Raw genomic sequence first — 19431 nt, 5'->3', positions numbered from 1 at the left:
GAAGGGCAGTGCCAAAGCATGCTCCAACTACCGTACAATTGCATTTATTTCACACACTAGCAAGGTTATGCTCAAAATCCTCCAAGGTAGACTTCAGCAGTATGTGGACCGAGAACTCCCAGAAGTACAAGCTGGATTTCGAAGGGGCAGAGGAACTAGAGACCAAATTGCTAACATGTGCTGGACTATGGAGAAAGCCAGAGAATTCCAGAAAAACATCTACTGCTTCATTGACTACGCAAAAGCCTTTGACTGTGTGGACCAAAGCAAATTATGGCGAGTCCTTAAAGAAATGGGAGTTCCTGACCACTTTATCTCCTGAGAAATCTATAAGTGGGACAGGAAGCAACAGTTAGAACTGGATATGGAATAACTGATTGGTTCAAAATTCGGAAAGGAGTACGAAAAGGTTGTATATTGTCTCCCTGCTTATTTAACTTAGATGCAGAATACATTGTTCCAAAGGCTGGACTGGAGGAATCCCAAACTGGAATTAAGATTACCGGAAGAAATATCAACAACCTTAGATATGCAGACGATACCACCCTGGTGGCAGAAAGTGAGGAGGAATTAAAGAACCTCTTAATGAGGGTGAAAGAGGAGAGTGTAAAAAATGGTCTGAAGCTCAACATCAAAAAAACCATGATCATGGCCAGTGGTCCCATCACCTCCTGGAAAACAGAAGGGGAAGATACGGAGGCAGTGACAGATTTTACTTTCTTGGGCTCCATGATCACTGCAGATGGTGACAGCAGCCACGAAATTAAAAGACACCTGCTTCTTGGGAGGAAAGCGATGACAAACCTAGTCAGCATCTTAAAAAGCAGAGACTGTGTGGGACTCTGATAATAAAATCTTGCTTTCGGAGAAGAATAAGCTTTAGGAAGTAAGAAAACAGACTATGAACCATCACTGTGATGACATAATTGGCTAGATTGAAGAGCTGGGGAAACCAGGAGTGGAGTTTGACCAATGGGAGTTTGATAAGAGAATTCTGCTGCGTCTTAGAAGGAGGAATAAACCTTTGGAAGCAAGAAAATGGACAGTGAATCAACAGCGAGATGAACGAACGTAACTGAATAGACTGTGGAGCTAGGAAAACCAGGACTGGAGTTTTGACGGATTATAACAATATGTATTGGAGAGACTGACTTCCTGTGTCTGCTGTTTAGTCTGGACTTTTTCTTGGCTGGACTGTGTGGACTCTGATAATATTGTCACGGTTGTAATTCAAATTGTTGGGCTAACAGTTGAGCTATATATTATAATTGAGGGGAGGGCATACTCAGGGGAGGTGCATGATGATGGGTTTGGTTTGTTGATAAAATCGTGGAAACTAAAAAGTATTATTTATACAAACCATATGCACTGGAAAGATTGAAATGGCCTCTGAAAAATTTAAATATCTACTGTTGGGGATTTTGCCAGATAAAGAATGGCAGGTTACCATGCAAATGATAATAATAGGATTTCAGCAGGTAAATGAGCGTCTCAGCCAGGTGGAAGATCTGATGAAAGAGAAACCATCACATGTTAAACAACAGTTAAAGGAAACTGTACTAACTCCAGAACTGTTTTCATTGAGTGCGATGCCAGGTAACATATATGGGATTAAGAGTTACCCTGTGAGCTAGTCAGAAAATATGATGTTAAAAATCGGATTACTGTCCTGGATTCAATCCTATCTCCCCAAAACTGGAAGAAAGCAGGGTCATGGAAACAAGAGAAGTGTACTGAGAAAATATGGGAAGTGATAGAAATGGATAATTTCTTGGGCATGCTGAATGTATGTCCAAGACAGAAGGAAATTGAAAGAGGGGATGTATTTTACAATTGGTCTCGGTTCCCTGATAGTGTTGGAGTAACTTAGATTTAAACTAAAACATAAATGTAAGCTGATAGAGGATAATCAAACCGTTAAAAAAAAGTAGAATGTTGATTTTTTTAAAATTGAAAAATGAATAGATTGGATGCCTGCATACTTAATATGAATAGATTGGATGACTATATATTCTGTGCTGTCCTATCCTTAAAACCCCTTTCTCATCCCTTCCACTTCCTTTTACTTTTTGTATTCCCTACCCTATTCCTAATACAGTAGTTTAAAAATAAAATATTAAAACTGAAAAAAAAAAAGCAGAGACACCACCTTGCCGACAAAGGTCTGCATAGTCAAAGCTATGTTTTTTCCAGTAGGGATATATAGAAGTGAGAGCTGGACCACCAAGAAGGCTGCCTGCTTAAGAATTGACACTTTTGAACTGTGGTGCTGGAGGAGACTCTTGAGAGTCCCCTGGACTGCAAGGAGAACGAACCTATCCGTTCTGAAGGAAATCAACCCTGAATGCTCACTGGAAGGACAGATCCTGAAGCTGAGGCTCCAGTACTTTGGCCATCTCATGAGAAGAGAAGACTCCCTGGATAACTCTAGAAAATGATAGATTACTTAGCTTGGAGGGACATGATTTGCAATTAGGCTGGCATGCCTATTTATGGTATAAAAAGGACAAAGAACAAAAATTTTTTAATTCACATATGATAAGAAGAGCTTTACTGGGAATGTGGAGAAAAATTGTACAACAAATTTATTACAAAATACCTGTATGGGTGTCACCTTAGAGGCCTTTATCCAACCCAGTCTTATGACAAAAACAAACTTTTTAAAATATCAAGATCTATTAAAAAAGGATGGTGAACTAAAGCCAGGGAGGGCCTGGAGCAGGAGCAGGAGGGCTTCTTCCCGGGGATCCTGCTTGCCGGAAAGGCTCGTCGGAGAGGCGGCCCCACCTTCTGCGGTCAAGGCAGGGAAGGAGCGGGTGGCCGGCCGCCTCTTGGCACACACCGAAGACCTGGGCGCCCCGTTCGGCCCGTGGAGTCGACGGGAAACCCTGCGAAGAGCGGCGGGAGGAGAAGCCACGGGCCACCACCCGGAGGGCGAGCGGCTTCGGAGAGAACCGGGGCTAGGCCGGGCCGGGCCAGGCCGGGCGGGGCGGGGGGGAGCGCGGCATTTGGGGGCCAGCCGTCGGGGGCTCTTTGCTACCAAGCGGTCCCTCCCCGCCCATCAGCCTCCGAAACGAGTCCGAGCGGGAAAGGCGGCGAGGCCGGCCAGGAACAGCCGCTCCCCGCGCCCGCCGGGAGGCCCCGGCGCAGCCACTGCGTCCAGCCAGCCGGGAAGCCGCCTCCAAGGGGCCGCCGCTCCTCCGCTCCCCGGAGACCCGTCGGGCGGCGACGGTGGCGGCCCTTGCTGCTGCTCTCTAGCGTCCCGGCGAGGAGGCGCTGAGGGCGCCGGAGTCCGGGAGGGCCGCGGAAGCCGGGGCCAGCGGCGGAGGCTCCTCCGGGCCCGGTTGACCTCCTCCTCCTCCTCCTCCCGCCGCCGCCGCCGCCGCCGCCGTCGCTGCCGCCTCGTAGTCGGCGACCCTGCGCTGGACGATGGAGGGCATCAGCTGGACGTAGGCGGCCATCAGGCGGTGGTTGGAGCGCACCAGCTTCCCGGCGCAGCCGTCGAGGCACGACTCCTGCGGGAGGGGGGGTGGGAGGAGGGGGGGGAGAGAGAGAAGAGAATCAGACGGGAGGGGTGCGGGTGGGGGGTCTTCCCTCTCTGCCCCTCCCCCTCCCCGGCGCGGGCAGGCCTCGGGGCCGGTGTGTGTGTGTGTGCGTGTGTGTCGGGTGCCCTGTGTATGCCTGCCCGTCCCTCCGTCCCTCCTTCCCGCCCGGCTCACCTCCTCCCTGGCCAAGGCGCGGTAGTTGAGGTTGGAGACGCAGCGCTGGAAGCAGAGCTCCGTCATCCGGTTGTAGACCAGCAGGAAGTCGCGGAGCTGCAACGAGAGGCCGGCCTGAGGGCGCCGCCCCGCCCCGCCCCGCCCCGCAGGGCTCCGTTCCCACGCACACGTGTCGCGCCCCCCCTCCCTGCTCCCCCCTCCCCCTCCGCCCCCCTCCGCCGCCCCCCCACAGGGGGCGGGGCTACCGCCTGTCGCTCACGCTCCGCAGCTGCTCTTGGTGGGGGTCCGCCCGGCCCTCCATCGCGCGGCCGCCGCCGGTCGCTCCCGCCCGCCGAGTGACGCCACTTCCGCCCCGGCGCCCCCCCCCCCACGACCACGGCCGACGACGACGACGACCCTGGGCGCCAGGCCCGTGACGTCGCTTCCGGCCTGTCCCGGGGCCCAACGCGGATCCGTCGCCAGGCGCCTCCGGGACCGGCCCCGCAGGCAGGCAGGCAGGCGGGCGGGCGGGCGGGCGGGGAGCGCGGGGAGGGCCGGGTGGGTCGGTCCACCCTGGGGGGTGAGTGGGTCGGGGTCCGAGTGCGGCGGGGAAGGCTCTGGCGAAGGCCGCCCCCTCCTCCTCCTCCTCCTCCGGGGCCGAGGCGGGTGCAGACGTGGCCCCGGGCGCCCGGCCAGCGGGGGCTGCCTCCCTCCCTCCTTCCCTCCTTCCCTCCTTCCGGGGCTCCCTGGGCGCGACTCCCTCCCGGGGGAAGGCCGAGCGGCAGGAGCCGACGTGGCCTCCCTCCTGCCGGAGGCGGCCCCCGCCCCGCCCCGGTCGCCGCGCGGGAGCTTCGGGCGAGGTGGCCTCGGTGGTGGGGCCGAGCCGGCGGGAGACGAAGGGCGGGCAGGCGGGCGAGCGGGCCGGCGGGGCTCCGAGAGGGTCTCCGTCGGGGAACAGGTGGGCGCCAGCGGGGGGGTGGGGCGCCGAGCCGGGCGGGGGGTGGGTGGAGAGGGAGAAGCCCCCTCCGAGAAGCCCCCCCCTCCGCGAGCTTGGACGAGGAGGGCGAGGAGGAGGAGGGTCCGGGCGGCGGTCGCCCCTCCAAGAGACCCGCCGGGGGGGGGGGGGAGCGAGCGAGCCAGGGAGCGAGGCCGGGAGAACAAGGGGGCCGAGCGCCGGTTTAAGGCCACCACTGGCTCGCAGGCAGCCCAGAGGGCTCCGGTCCGAGGCCGAGGAAACCTGGGAGAGGAAAAGGCCGCGCGGCTGGGTTTCCGTGGGAGCTTTCCTGGACCGAAAGACCCGAGGAGAGGGCCGCCCTTGCTCGGCCTTTGCTTTTCATTTTGTCTTTGGCTCCCCCACGGAGTGCGGAGGGCGGAAACGTTGTGCTGCTGCTGCTGCTGCTGCTGGAGGGCATCTGCGAAGAGAAGCCCCTTCGCCCCCCCCCCACCGGCCTGCCTCTCTTCTGGATCTCCTGCTGCCAACCCTTTCCTCCACGGCAGTTCTTTGGAGATCTGTGAAAGGGTCTCCCGGGCAGGCGGGGGGGGGCAGGGTGTGTGGGGGGGCAGGGGGGGGCTTTTGGTCTGGGTTGGTATTTGACCCACTGGCCCTGCGGAGAAGGCAGAGGGAAAGGCAGCCCCCGGGGGGGGGGGGAGAGTTGGTTTCCAGCAGCCCAAGTCGTGGAGGCAAGTCGTGGAGAGCTTGAGAAAGGGCTCCCTTCTCCTGGTAGGAGCTGCTTGGCCGTGGAAGGGGCTGCCTCCTCCTCCTCCTCCTCCTCGGAGGACGGACCTCCTGGCCTTGGAGGTGTTTGGACCCAACGTGGAGGAGGAGGAGGAGGCAGTGGCGGCCATCTGTCAAGGGGGGCTTTAGGCAGGGATAGCCCTAACCCTCAGAGGGGGTGGGGGTGGGCAGGGGAGGTTTCCCCTGGGATGGCCTGGCACCAGGGGTGGGGGTGACGGCAGTGGGGCTACCTCTTCTTCTCTGCCTCTCAGACCCAACTCCTCCTCCTCTTCCTTGAACTGGTTGCCAGGTGGAGCCTCCTGGTCAGGCAGAAGTATTTCATCATCCTGGAGACACGTGTGTGTGGGGGGGGGGGGGCGGCAAGGGTAGTTAGCGGGTTTCTGGCCAACTCCAGGTTGGAGTGGCATTGGGATGCTGCCCGACTTCTGCCATTGCAGGGAAGGGCAGAGAAATCGGTGGCCCTTTCATCTGGCCGGATCACAGCAGGACCCGAAGTGTTCTGCTTGCTGGCCTACATGTTTCAGGATTTCCGGTGCCCTTGGTTGCTGTGTTTGGTCCACCAACGCTATTATCTCAGCCACTGCACTCCCCTCCTGTACTTCAGGTGCAGGCATGAGGACTGTGTGTCCCTAAGCCCACCCGTGAAGTGTAGTGTCCAGATCAAAGGAGGTAATAGCAGCACCCTGTCCTGATTTGATCCTACACCCTGTTCTGGGCATCACAGTTTTAAAAGGATTTCTAGAAGCTAAAAAGCTTCTCAAGGAGAGGTGACCAGAACGGTGAAGGCTCTGAAAATCAGACCCTTATGAAGCTTATGGAGCTGCTTATGTTTAGGCTGGAAACGAGATGTGATATTGAGAGACTCAAAGAATGGGTATCGTCTTCATCATCCGGGTGGAAGGATACATTTATTTATTACATTTGTACCCTGCCTGTCCATCAGGGTTCCCTCTAAGGTGTACGCGGGGGACTCTGTCCCCCTCCGCGCAGGCCTCCTCCTCCATGCACCCACAGCAATTGTTTTTCTCCCCTTATCGGGATTATATTTATTTATTTATTTATTTCATTTATACCCCGCCTATCTAGTCAATTGTGACCACTCTAGGCGGCTTAGATGATTACGATACTGTGCATCAGTTAGCAGGATAGCTATCATGTGTGATGCCAATTGAAGAGTCCAGACTCTCTTCAAGGGAAGCCCTTTGTAAAGCATATTGCAGTAATCAAGGAGTGATGTGTAAATAAAGGCATGGATAGCTGTTGCTCAGTTAGGTCAGCTCAGAACAAGTTATAGCTGACACACTCAGCAGACCTGTGCAAAGGCACCCCTCATCATTTCTGCCACCTAAGAATGTACTGGCAGTGCAGAGTCAAGGAACACTTCCAGACGATGAGCCGGAGCTGTCGGAGCGCTGGAGCGCAACCCTTTCTAGAAATAATGAGTGGCATGGCTCAGGGTTCTTGCCAGAGCAGGAGGACCTTGGGCAGAATGCAGAGAGGTTGCGCGTCAAGGTGGCAGGTGACCCCTTGTGGGTGGCTGCCCTCAGCTCTTTTCCCCGTTGTGTACTTTGTCGAGATAGTTGGTGGCTCGCCTTCCTCTCCAGTGGCCTGTGGACGCTCTGGAGTGGCCTTCCGCTCACTTGCACGTGTGGAAGCCCGTCAGAGGGGCTTCTCTGTTCAGGAGTAGAGTCCGTTCTTCTTTCTGTTGAGTGGATTTTCTGGAACAAGAAACAATCGGTTTTTTTCCCCATGGGTGTCACAAGTGAATCCTTGCCCTAAGTTTGTGCCCGGTGAGCGGAAGCGCAGCAGCTTCCTGCCCTTGCACCTCTGCAGCTGTCTGGTTTTGTGATTCTTCTGCAGCGCAAACAAGAGGGGCTTCCCTCTAGGGCTCGCCTTCTCCTGTCTGCCTTCTCTGGCAGCCCCAGTGAGCTTCTTTGTGGCATGGCTTTGCCACAGAGTAGGAGCCTCTGTGGGGACTCCTTGGGATGCAGGAGAGAGAGAGTGAGAGAGAGAGAGAGAGATCTGTCTGGTAAGGGAAGGAGCATCATCCTGCCTGCAACCTCTTGCCTCCTCTCTCAGTTTCCTCTCAATAGTCTAAGAGGTATAGTCAGGGCATGACCTTGGGAGTGATGAGGCCGAGGCCAGTCCTGGCTGCAGAGCAGCCTCCATTACTCTCTCCCTCTCCTGCAGATCCTGAGCATGACAGACGGGCTGATGAGCAAGGCAGCCACCATGGAGATACCCATCCATGGCAATGGAGACTCCCGGCGCCTCACAGAAGAGGATGATTTGGAGCAGGTAGGCAGGGCAGAGGGACCGGGGATCGGCTCCCCCAGGGCCAGGTCCTTCCTGTCTTGGCCTTGGCCTGTCGTGGGCAGTTGTCTTTGCAGGAGCTGCCGCATGTGCTGGACAGAAATGGACCGGCGCTGCTCTGAGGCGGGCTGGGGAGTGGCCCCATGTCCAAGAGACCTGCCGGCCATCCAGCTGCCAGAACATGTGGGGCTTTTCCCTGGCTTTGACAGGCTGGGGGGTGGGGTGGAGGCATGAGGTGGTGGGCCAGGATCCGTGGGAAATCTCAGGTCGGACCGGGGGGGGGGGGGGAAGAAGAGGCTTTGTTCCCTTCAGAAGCTCTGAGAGGGCAAGGGCTGTTCACCAATGCCGTTGCTCCCCCTTCTGCCTCTCCAGGACCTGCAGCAGGTGATGGTGTCGGGGCCCAACCTGAATGAGACCAGCATTGTGTCTGGAGGCTACGGGGGCACCGCCGAGGGCATCATACCCACCAGCGCCATCAAAGGTCAGCTTCCTAAGTGCTTCCAACGGCTTCTGTGGAGCAAAGCCTGGTCTCGATCAGCTGCCGGATTGATTCCCCAACTGCCTAGGCACAGTTCTGGCCCGGATCCCTCCTTCCCCGTGCCAGGTGGCCCTCAGCATGGCCTTGTGCTTTGGAAGCCCACTCTCTGCCTGCCTCTCCCCTGCAGGATGGGGAAGGCACAGCGTTGGAGTGCCTCTCGGCCTTGGCCCCGACATTCTCCCCCTCCCCACCGCCGAAGAGGGAGGGGAGGCCGTCTCCAGGCCCCTGGTGGGGCCACACTCTTGCTGGTTCCCACTTTGGGTCATTCGGCCACTTGCTGCTTTTGTGTCTGCTTGTCTGTGCCCATCATGGCTCATTGACTCCTCCCTCATGTTCTTCTGCATCCCTCTGTGCTCCCCACCCTCACCCCTACCCCCACCCCGGTCCATCCCATCCTGTCCTGCCTCCTCCATTTCAGGCTCTCTCACTCCATCTCACCCGCCCCAAAGACCACTCATTTCCCCCAGTCCATCAGCCGCCAGCAGGATAGCTAGCCAGGGGGATGCGGCCTCAGGTATGGCCATCGGATACCCGTCCTGACCAGGGGGTGAAAAGGAGTTCGCTGGGATCCCGGGGGGGGGGGAAGGAGAGGGGGTTGAGGATGACCAAGGGATCCCTCTCTGGTTCCATCTTCCTGTCTCCTCCTCTTCCATCAGCACTTCTCGCCACACAAGACACGTTTGTGTGTCGGGTGGTGGTGGTGGTTATTCTCCTTGGTGAGGGGCCCTCTTTGTCTTGCTACTTGCAGGTTCCAATTTGCACCAACCCCACCCCCCCATGACGGGGGAGGAGGCGGCAGCGGCAGCAGCCGCCACACGGGGGGTTGCGGTGGAGAAGTTGGACATTGTCAAGAAGTGGGGTATCAACACATACAAGGTGAGCCAGGAAGGATGGAAGGAGTGGGGACTTCCTTCCCAAAGCAGGAGGGGGGCGCGCGAGACTGCCTTTGGGGCGGGTGATGGGAGTGAATGGTCCTCTCACTTGGGTGTGTGTGCATGTGTGTGTTTCTCCAGAGGTGTTAATGGCTCTGTCTTTGCCGCTGCCAGAGAGCTCGATGTCTTTGGCATCCTTTCCCTCCCCTCCCATCAGCCCCAGCTCCCCCTCCAGCAGAATCAGCGGGCACCCTGCCTGGCAGGTGCAGGGCTGCCTTGGAAGCCTTCTTGGCCCCAAGGGAGGGCACCTGGCCTTCCTGAAGGGCTGCTCCTGCCTCTCTGGATGCAACAAAGAGCATTTTCAAGGGGAGGCGGTGATGACTTGTGTGGGAAACTTCTACTTCAAGGTTGTAGCTGCATTCACTAATGGCAGGAAGCAGCAGCTGCCACCAGGCTGGGCAACCCCTCCTTCTGTCCTTTCGCTTAGAGGTAGAGCATAAGATCAAAGGGTTATTTTAGCCAATTCTGGTTACAATTAGGCAACTAGCATCCTATCTGTCTCTCTCACCATATACTATGTAAATCATGCTAAGTCATTAAAAGAGCTCTCAGGGCGTTGCCAGTAGGCTCCGCTGGCTCGGACATCCACTGTCGACTCCTTTGTTCCCTCTCTAAAGCAATTAGCCTTCTTTTGGTCCATGATGAGCCACAGACTTGCCTTTCTGAGCCAGCCTGACAGCCATCTCCTTTTTGTGTGTCCAAAGACACCCTTGACCTTCTTCCAGATGGGATATTGTTTCAAAATGGTTCGTTGGCACTTCTGTTCCCTACCTTTCATGGAATCGTATTGGAATGCGCTCTGGTATAGAGCACGGCATAAGTAAATATATTAAGAAACTGCCAGGCTGGAAGGGATCACCAAAGGGAACTGAGTGAAAGCTATTGCAGAAGCAGGAAATCTATGAGTGAGACATTCCCAGACAAATATCCCTCTAACCTGTGTTTGAAAACATCTGATAAATGAAAGTCCACCTTTGAAAGAGAAAATTCTTCCTCCCACTAAGGCAACATCTCCTTTCTTCTGGAGGCAGGCACTGCATCACGGCCTCTCCCAATTTGAAGAGACCCTTGCCCAGCAAGCTGAGGCAAAGAGGAAGTCACAAAAGCAGCAAAACCAGGGAGCTGGACAGGGGACAGATTGGATTTGTCTTCAGTGTGGAAGGGATTGTCACTCTCGAATTGGCCGCCTCAGCCACACTAGACGCTGTTCTCCGTCCTCCATACAGAGCACGTTACCATAGTCTTTCGAGACTGAAGGATGCCTAACTAACCTTTCTTCTTTGTTTGAATCCCTGGCTTTCGGTCCTGCCCTCAGGATCTGCAGAAAACAAGCTAGCCTCCCCACCCCTTTTCTGCATGGCGACCTGTAATTATGTGAAGGTGGCCATCGCGCTGGCCTCTTGGTCTTTTCCTCTCCCGAGAGAAGGATACCCAGCTCTCTCTGTTGCTCCTCAGAGTGCGCATGTTTTCCCGATTTTCTGTAACCCTGGTCGTTCTCCTTTGAACTTTTCTTCCAGTCCGTTGGGACCTTTCCTGCACTCTGGTGCCCAGAACTGGGCCCAGCGTTATAAGTGACGTCTGACCAAAGCAGAGCAGAGGGAGGCTGCTGCTTCTTTCGGTCTGAACACAACATGGGTGTGAATTGAGCAGAGGGTGAGGAGGTGCCCTTGGCGACCACCCTTTTTTGGGCAGTGGGCGTAGGATAGTGGGCATACCCTGTTTCCCCTGAAAATAATCTGTAGTATGAATTTTCAGGATGCTCGTAATATATAAGCCCGAAAATAAGCCCTAGTTAAGTGAAACCCCGCCCTCCACCTTTTTGCAGCAACCAGAAGAAGAGGACAGGACTGTATCTGAATAAATGTCGATTGTTGTACATGGAAAAAAAACATCCCCTGAAAATAAGCCCTAAGCAAAAATTAATGTAAGACCTTGTCTTATTTTTGGGGAAACACGGTAGGACGGAACCTCGTGGAACCCTGCTTGTCCCTTCTTCCCAGGATGATGAGGAACTGCTGGTGGACTAAGAGTCTTGATCAGTACGGCCTGCCCGCCTCACACTATCCTTTCACCAGCTCAGCCACAAGAATATTGTGAGAGACTTTGCTTAAGAGCTCAATGAAATCAAGCTATACTCTACCCATAGTATTCAATTCATCTACCAGACTACTGCTTCTTAAAAGAAAAGAAAAGAAAAAGGTTAGCCTGCATGACTGGTTTTTGAGAAACCTACTGTATGCCGGGGCTCAGAAACCAGATTCTTCCCCCCCCACAAGTCCTCCCAGACGGAGTGTTTGATAAGTTCTAGAACCTTTCCTGCGGTCAGTGTCCAGCTGGCCAGTCGGTAGTTGCCAGAATCCTGTTCCTTCCCCTTTTTGAAATTTGGGGATTTAAGGTTGATGGGGCTGTGAGTGTCGTTGTCTGTGAAAGATCCTCCAGGAGGGCCATATTCTGCTACCGCTGCGGCCCAACAGATTCCCTCCGGAAGTTTCTCTGCCCCTCGTCGCTATTGGGACTATCTGTTTTCTTCTGCAGAGGTGTCCATTATTCCTGAGGAGGGCGGATGCCTCAGGGGCTTCACTTGTGACCTTGAGGGACCCTGCCGGGAAAAACCAGCCTCCTAACCAGAGCCTGGCCTCCTGATAAAGTTGGCATTAGCCTCTCTGCCACACATGATGAGATTATCTCACCACATGTTGAGTGTGCGTCCCAGAGGTGGCTGACAGTTGTACCCATCCTTTCTATATAATGCAATACTTCCTTTCCTTTTTAGCCTCTTCTTTTGAAAAAGTTATGGTTCTTATTCTCGATACTCTGGTCATGCGTATATCCCACCTGGCTTCAGTACTGTAGGGCCTCCATATCTGCTGGGAATTGATTCCAACCTTCCCTGTGGATACCGAAAACTATGGATAATAATCTCTCTCTCTCTCTCTCTCTCTGTGTAGCATGGTAAAAGGGGGGAAAAAACAGGGAAACATTATTTTTCACATGCAGTACCAGAACTGGCCACTGGAAGGGACAGAGATCATCCTAGGCCAGGGACAGCAGAGCCTTTTTGGGCCTGAGTGCCCAAACTGGGGGGGGGGGGGGGAAGCGGGCGGTGGGCCGCAGTGGCAGCAAAACTGGAAGTGGCGGCGGAAGGGGGAATCCCAGGCACGGAGGTGCCACAAGACCCCACTCTGGATCCGCTGCCAGTGCCAGCTGCTCTGGATCCTGGCCCACTGCCTGTTGAAGCTCTAGCACTGTGGCTGCAGCTGCCTCTGCAGGTTTGGCTGGGGGGGGGAGTAGCGATCTGCCGGCTTATGGCTCATGTGCCCGCAGAAAGAGCTCTGCGTGCCAGCTGTGGCATGCGTGCCATAGGTTCGGCATCGTGGTGCTAGGCATTCTTCACTAACAAATATTTATAGCATGGTCTCTGGTTCTCTCTAGTGGCTAGTTTTGGTAATACATGTGAAAATATGGTGGTTGTAGGTTTTTCGGGCTGTTTGGCCATGTTCTGGAGGTTTTTTCTTTTTTAATTATTATTAATACAACTTAAACCTACTACCACACAAAGTACTATAAAAAAACAATTAAAAATACAAAACAATAAGATACAGTTTCATAAGTGCCCCCATCACCTTCAGGACTAGCATTAACCTTCATTCAATCCATTTTCTCTCCAAAATTTCGTTGTTTCTTCCCTCAGTGTATACCCCTTCCCTCTCCGAAATACATATTCCAAAAATACATTCCATGTTTTCTTAAAATCATTATTTTTCAATTGGCCTCTTCTTATTTTCATCTCACATGTCAGTTTATCATTAATTGCCATTTCCCATAATTCTCTATACCATTCCTCTAAACTAAATTGATTATCGTTTCTCCAGTTTCTTGCGAAAATTAATCATGCAGCCATAAACATTATTACTATTAAATCCTTATTTTCTTTCAACAATTGATCCTTCTTAATCACGTTCAATAAAGCAGCTAACGGAGACATTTGAATATTCAATCCAGTTATTTCAGATTTCAGGTTTTTCTACCTAACATTTCGCCAGTCTCTGTGGCCGGCATTGCCAGAGGACAGGAGTTAGAACTCTGTGTTCTGGTGTAGTGTGTGGGATAGTTGAGTTTTTGTCGAGATCAGCGAACTCTGCTCAGCCACAAGGACTGGTGATCACTGCACACAAAAGACTAGCTAATGGCACCCATCAATTACAGTGACAGATCATCACCCTCTTATCACAACAATGCACCCATAACAAAAAACACCTGATCACCCAATCTCCTGAAAAGGACAAAAAGCTGATCCCACAGCTACAAATAGCTGCACCAGAACTCAGACACAGTTCTAACTCCTGTTCTCTGAAGATGCCGATCACAAAGACTGGTGAAACATTTGAAAGAAAAACCTCCAGAACATGGCCAAACAGCCCGGAAAACCTACAACAACCCTTGGATCCTGGCTGTGAAAGCCTTTGAGAATATATGTGAATATAGTTTTTTTTCCTGGATTTTTTTCGTTCAATATTTTTAACATTTTCAAACCACGGATACTTTTATTATTTATTTATTTTTATTTATTTTATTTATACTCTGCCTATCTGGTCATTTTGACCACTGATCCCAGTGATAAGGTGGTCATGCTGTAATTTCTGTTTTGTGGTCCTCACCCCCTCCTCGTGATAAGAGCTTAAGTTCATCTTTGTTTCCTATACTCTGTAGAGTGGTGTGGGGGGACCCTTCACTTGTCCATTCCCCTGTGTGGGTAGGTCCCTGTACCGCCCCCACCCCCACCCCCAAATGTCTGATGCATCCTTTCCACTCTGCCCCCAGTGTTGTCTCTCCTGTTCAGCAGCTTGGTGCCCCTGTTGGTGGGGAGGGACCGGGGCTCCTGTCCTCCTTCCACTGGCAGAGGATCCTTGCGCGCAGGGGACCAATCAGGATGGAATTCTGTTGCATCAGAGACACGGCCAGCTTTTTTGCTCATTGTGCCTCTCTCTGTGTCTTCTTGTTCTTCTACGTTCTTGTCTCCTACAGTTTTGAGAAGGACATTGAGAAGCTGGCACAGCTGCCAGCAGAGGGTAGCCGGGAGGGTTGAAAAGCCTGGCCTTCAGGAGAAGAGCTCGAGGGAGTTGGGCGTGTTCAGTCTTCATCTTCTCTTCATAGGCCTTTATGAAGGAGAGGCGATAGGATAGCCGTCTTTGCATCTGCAAATATTTGGAGGACTGTCACGTGGAAGATGGGACGAGCCTGTTTTCTGGAGCTCCAGAGGATAGGGCCCCAAATGAATGGAGTTAAGTTACAGGGAAGCCGATTTTGACTCCACATTAGGAACGCTTTCTGACCAGGGGAGCCGTTTTGACAGTGGTGGGGGTGGCGTCCCTCATAGGTTGGTGGATTCCTCCAAAGTCAAGTCAACGCTCTAGGTAGGGATTTTGGGCTTGGGTGGCCAGGGGCCAGATGCGTGACCCTCGAGGATCTTGCTAGCTCTGGCCACCTCTGAGTCTCTTCCACCTGCATTGCGCACACACCCTTTCCACAGGCTCCCAGGGACTCTCGTGCTGCTCTGCTCTGGCAACGGCTAGCAGCTTTCCTGGCTAGCCTGTTTTCCTGCCTGTTCAGACGAATCGCCCTGTCCTGTTCCCTGAAGATGCAAGATAAGCCTCTCTCTCTCTCTCTCTGTTTTCGGTATCGCTCCCCCCCTCCCCCCGCCCTGCTTCACAGTGCACAAAGCAGCTGCTCTCGGAGCGCTTCGGTCGGGGCTCACGGACGGTCGACCTGGAGTTGGAGACGCAGATCGAGCTCCTGCGGGAGACGAAGCGGAAGTACGAGAGCGTCCTGAGCCTGGCACGGGCCCTCACTAACCACTTCTACAGCCTGGTCCAGACGCAGCACGCCCTGGCCGACGCTTTCTCCGACCTCAGCCAGAAGTCCCCAGAGCTCCAGGTCGGTGACCCCCTCCCTCCCTCGCCCCCCCCCCGTGGGCAGACCTGGCCTGCAAACAAACCTCCAGGAGGGACCTTGGTGTGTGTCTGTGTGTGTGTGTCTGTAGGGGGGGGGACGAGAGGGAGGAAGTACAGGCTGAAGCAGCACCCCCTCCCCCCCCAAAATCACTTAGAGGCTCATTAGCTTGGTCCCTGCTGGGGAGGAGGGCTCTGCCAACCGGTGCCAAGCGCAGGGGAGGGCTTTTGAAGAGCCACCAGGCAGGGGTTCTAGACGGGGGGGGGGACAGCAGTGGGAGAAGGAGGGCACCCTACAAGGGTGGGAGTGGGAGAAGGCAGCTGCCTCTGGGCAGTGGGGGGGGGAGAGCAAAAGCCCCCTGTGGCTGAGAAGGGCAGGCTGGCCAGGATGCTTTGGAAAGGCAAGCCAACCCGCCCCTTGTGTGGGGGGGGGCTAGCCCTGCGGCCAGTCCAGCCAGTTGCCCGTGCCACCGTCCTTGTAGGGCACTTCTCCCAGGTGGTCACCCAGGACTGCAAGAAAAAAGAAAGAGAAAAGCCAGGCTGGAACGGGACAGGCGGGGCTCTGCCGTCCAGCCAGCGGTTGCAGAGGGAGCTTCACAGAATCTCAGAACCCCAAGGGTCGTTGAGTCCAGTCCCCTGCTAGTAGTGGAGGGAATCTGCCCTTTAAAACCATCCCTGGCCGTCCGTCCGGTGGCCATCAACCAAAAAACATCTAAAAAGGTGGCATAGGTTTTAATGGGTTTGGAGGAAGCTTTTCCTTTTCTTCCTGACTTCCTGGGACTTCCCAGGCTCAGAGGGAGGGTGAGGGCCATTCTTCAGAGGCCTGAGGGTTTCCCGGGTGCAGAAAAGCTGCGTATGGAGCTGGCTCGCGGGGGCGGGGGGGGGGCTTAGCTTCCTCTGAGCACGTCCCAATCCCCTCTCCCCCTCCGCCCCCAGGAAGAGTTTGGGTACAATGCCGAGACGCAGAAGCTGCTGTGCAAGAACGGGGAGACCCTCCTTGGGGCCGTCAACTTCTTCGTCTCCAGCATCAACACGCTGGTCAACAAAACCATGGAGGACACCCTCATGACGGTCAAGCAGTACGAGACGGCCAGGTGGGGGAAGCGCCGGGCCCCTCGTTGCCTCTTGGCCTGCCTGAGGGGAAGGGAGCCGGAAGGAAGGCTGCCGGCTGGGGCGGCCCGTCCCTCTCCGCGAGAAGGGTTGGGGAGGAAGCCCAGGCCCCAGGCTGCCCCCCCCCCGAAAAAAACACCACCCAACCCCTCTCCCTCCCACAGGCTGGAGTACGACGCCTACCGCACAGACCTGGAGGAGCTGAACCTGGGCCCCCGGGACGCCAGCACCCTCTGCCGCTTGGATGCCGCCCAGGCCCATTTCCAGGCCCATCGTGCCAAGTATGAGAAGCTGCGGGCAGACGTGGCGGTCAAGCTCAAGTTCCTGGAGGAAAACAAGGTCAGCTGCTCTCCCTCCTCCCCGTTGTGCAGGCGTGAGCTGGGGAGAGCAGGGTGGCTGCCTCTCTCTCTCTCTCTCTCTCTCTCTCTCTGAACAAGGCAGGGTCTGGCTCCCTCATCTTCACATCAAGGCTTGTTCTTTGAATGGGGGGGGGGGGGTGTCGAGGGCAGGAGGGGGGCATCCGCAGATCACACACCCAGCTGCCTTCCCGCTGGAAGAGAGGACGTCGTGGCGGGAGAAGGGGCTGCCGTGGGGCAGTGGTCAGTGCCTCCCCTGGGGAGGGCGGCGGGTGCCCTGCAATGGTGATGGGGGGCGCCAGCGGCTGACCCCCTTCCCTCTCGTTCCCTTCCCTTCCCTTCCCACCCTGCAGGTGAAGGTGATGCAGAAGCAGCTGCTGCTCTTCCACAACGCCATCTCGGCCTACTTTGCGGGCAACCAGCAGCAGCTGGAGCAGACGCTGAAGCAGTTCAACATCAAGCTGAAGAGCCCAGGAGCCGGGAAGCCCTCGTGGCTGGAGGAGCCGTGAATCCCCCCCCCCGCCAGGCTCCTTCCCTTCATGGACCAGGACTCTGACTGGGGTGGCGGGATGGGGGTGTGGGGTGGCCCACTCTTGGCCGGTGCCCCCCCTTCCATGCCCTGGCACTGCTGGAGAGGTTCATGGGCAGGCCACGGGGTTCTTGCTCCCTCCTGTTTGGAAGGCTGATTTAGGGCCCGCCCCTCCCGATCCCCGATACCTTCTTCCTCCTTCCCCCCCGCCCCCCCTGGGCTGGCTGGAGGCCACGTTGCCTGACCCTAATCCTCTTCCCTGCCCAAAGGCCAGTGTGGACACCCCCCTGTGCACTTTTGTACACTCCAGCGGGGCGGGGGGAGGGCAAGGCACATGCTTCCCCCGCCCCAGTGAAAGAGTTACTGACATTTCCTTTCTCGGTGGGGAGGGAGCTGCTTCGTTTCTCCAGTGACCAAAGCCTCTGGTCTGGGAACCGGCTTCTTCCTTCCTGCCTTCCTTTGGCTGAATGTCCCTGGGATGGGGATGGGGGGGGCGGCTCATCCTCCCGCCTCCCCCTTGCTGCTGACCTTTCCCCCCCCTGCTCCTCCCAGGGCTGTTGAAGGGTGGTGGCTATGGGGGGGGGGCTGGGGGAGGGGACACTTGATGTGCTGCTGTGGGGAGGGGGACAGGGTGAAGCGAGGGAGGCTGGCCTTGCCCCCTGGAGCTGCTGGGGCCAGGGACCAAACAGGAGGGGAGGGGAGGGGTGGAGTTGGGCGTGTGCGTGCGTGTGCGTCTGTATCACGGCCAGTGTCCCTGTGTTGTGTTCTGGAGTGGAGGCTGTGTGTGATGAGGGCTGCAGCCTGTCAGGCCCCCGGGCAAAGGACGAGGGCTCTCCCCTGTGTGTCAAGATTGCCAAATAAACGGTACAACCTGATGCCAGCCGTGGGCCTGCTGTGGGGACTGAAGGGGCCGGTGCCCCCATACCTCTGTGTGAGGCCCCTTGCCGCTGGTCCTGCTGCATGCCATGGGGGGCGCGGAGGGCGCCTGCCTTGCAGCTGCCTGGCTTCTCCCCCCAGGAGTGGGGAGTGGCCCGTTGCACGTTGCCCCTCCTGGGGATTCACAGGCATGCCTGTGGGCTTTGCAGAAAGCGAGGAGCCACAGCCGTGATGGCGAAGAACGGGGTGCAAGGGGTCTCGGCCTGGTGGCCAGAGGGGGAGGGGGGCTGCTGGAGCCGGGTGAGCGGGGGCCGAGAGAAGAAGGTGAGCCCAGGTCACGGGGTGCAGGAGGGGGGGCTGCCTCTCTGGCCAGGAGCTCCTTGCTTCCGTGCACAAAGCCACCTCCTGCTGCCCCCTTGGGCTGCAAGGAAGCAAGTGGGGGGGGTTGCTCAGTCGGTTGGGGGAGGTTGCTTTGGGGGCTGGGAGTGACTCAGGTGAGTTGTGCAGAAGCTTCTGCTCATCCTCTGCACGCACGCACACACACACACACACCAGCCTGGTCTCCTTTTCGGCTTCTGTGCCGGAAGCAGGGCAGGGACTCGGGTTCTTCTCCGCAGCTGTCGGTTTTCCGGGGCTCCCGCCTGCAGATAAGCCAAGGAGGTCCTCTCTTACCATCCCTCCCTCTCCTCATCCTCTGCCCCCCCCGACCTGACTCCCCTCCCCTCCCCTCCCCTGTGGAGTGCAGTTTCAATAAATGGAGCATGACTTTTAATAAGGAACTGGACAGTGGGATCTGGGATGTGGCGACCGTACAGACAATCAAAAGGATTGTGATGGAATAAACGTCCACTTGTTTCTAATCCTGAAGGAAGGCTGTTCTGTGGGGTCCCTCCAGTGCCCTTTTCCGGAAGGGTTGGGGCCCCAACCCTTGTGCTGAGACTCTGTTCCGTGGGCCCCAAAGGCAGCTGGGCCTGGGGAGGTAGGTTGGGGGGGGGCTGCGCCACACTTGGCCCAGGGAGCCTGGGGGGGGGCAGAGCAGGCAGGGAGTGAGTGGGCCACGGGGAAGGCAGGCTTCAGCAGAGCAGGATGGTGTCTCTCTCGGGGGGGGGGCAAAGGGAGAGCAGAGGAAACCGAGGACTGGGGCAGCTGCTTCCTAGCGGACAGCCCTGTGCCTTTTATGGCACCAAAAGATCACTGGGATGGAGGCGAGCGGGTGGTGAGACTCCAGGGCAGTTCTTGAGGGTCACCCTCCCCCCCCCGCCATGTCCAGATTTGACTTTGTGTGTCCAACCCGCTCAGACGCTTCCTGCCAAGAGGTGACAGGTATGTGTGGAATGGCCAGGTTTGCCCCGGGGGGGGGGGTTGGAGGAGGCAGGCTCAGGCTGGCTTCGATTTC

At 56.0% G+C, this 19431-nt stretch overlaps 2 protein-coding genes across 8 annotated transcripts; one reads left to right on the top strand and one right to left on the bottom strand.

Moving 5' to 3' along the window:
* Positions 1-2705: 2705 nt before the first annotated feature.
* On the bottom strand, positions 2706-4020 carry TIMM10B (translocase of inner mitochondrial membrane 10B). Its single transcript, XM_072993310.2, has 3 exons — positions 3979-4020; positions 3720-3815; positions 2706-3515 (listed from the first exon to the last, which is right to left on the bottom strand). The coding sequence occupies exons 1-3, from the start codon at positions 4018-4020 to the stop codon at positions 3255-3257; spliced, it is 399 nt and encodes a 132-aa protein (XP_072849411.2). The 3' UTR covers positions 2706-3254.
* A 30-nt stretch (positions 4021-4050) lies between these two features.
* ARFIP2 (ARF interacting protein 2) lies at positions 4051-18895 on the top strand. Of its 7 annotated transcripts, none has more exons than XM_072993304.2 (9): positions 4051-4205; positions 7624-7731; positions 8119-8227; positions 8703-8798; positions 9033-9160; positions 14929-15150; positions 16101-16258; positions 16439-16613; positions 16984-18895. In XM_072993304.2, exons 2-9 carry the CDS (start codon positions 7633-7635, stop codon positions 17137-17139), a joined length of 1143 nt encoding a protein of 380 aa, XP_072849405.2. In that variant the 5' UTR covers positions 4051-4205; positions 7624-7632; the 3' UTR covers positions 17140-18895. The 7 variants fall into 7 exon arrangements, with proteins under 7 accessions (XP_072849405.2, XP_072849404.2, XP_072849407.2 ...); XM_072993303.2 differs by having other exon boundaries at positions 4070-4209; XM_072993306.2 differs by having other exon boundaries at positions 4074-4213.
* The last annotated feature ends 536 nt before the right edge of the window (positions 18896-19431 follow it).

This window comes from Pogona vitticeps, chromosome 3 (genome assembly GCF_051106095.1).
Source record: "Pogona vitticeps strain Pit_001003342236 chromosome 3, PviZW2.1, whole genome shotgun sequence".
NCBI classification, from domain to species: Eukaryota; Metazoa; Chordata; class Lepidosauria; order Squamata; family Agamidae; genus Pogona; species Pogona vitticeps.
The sequence above is the reverse complement of the archived record's forward strand: the minus strand, read 5'-3'. Positions and strand labels throughout refer to the sequence as shown.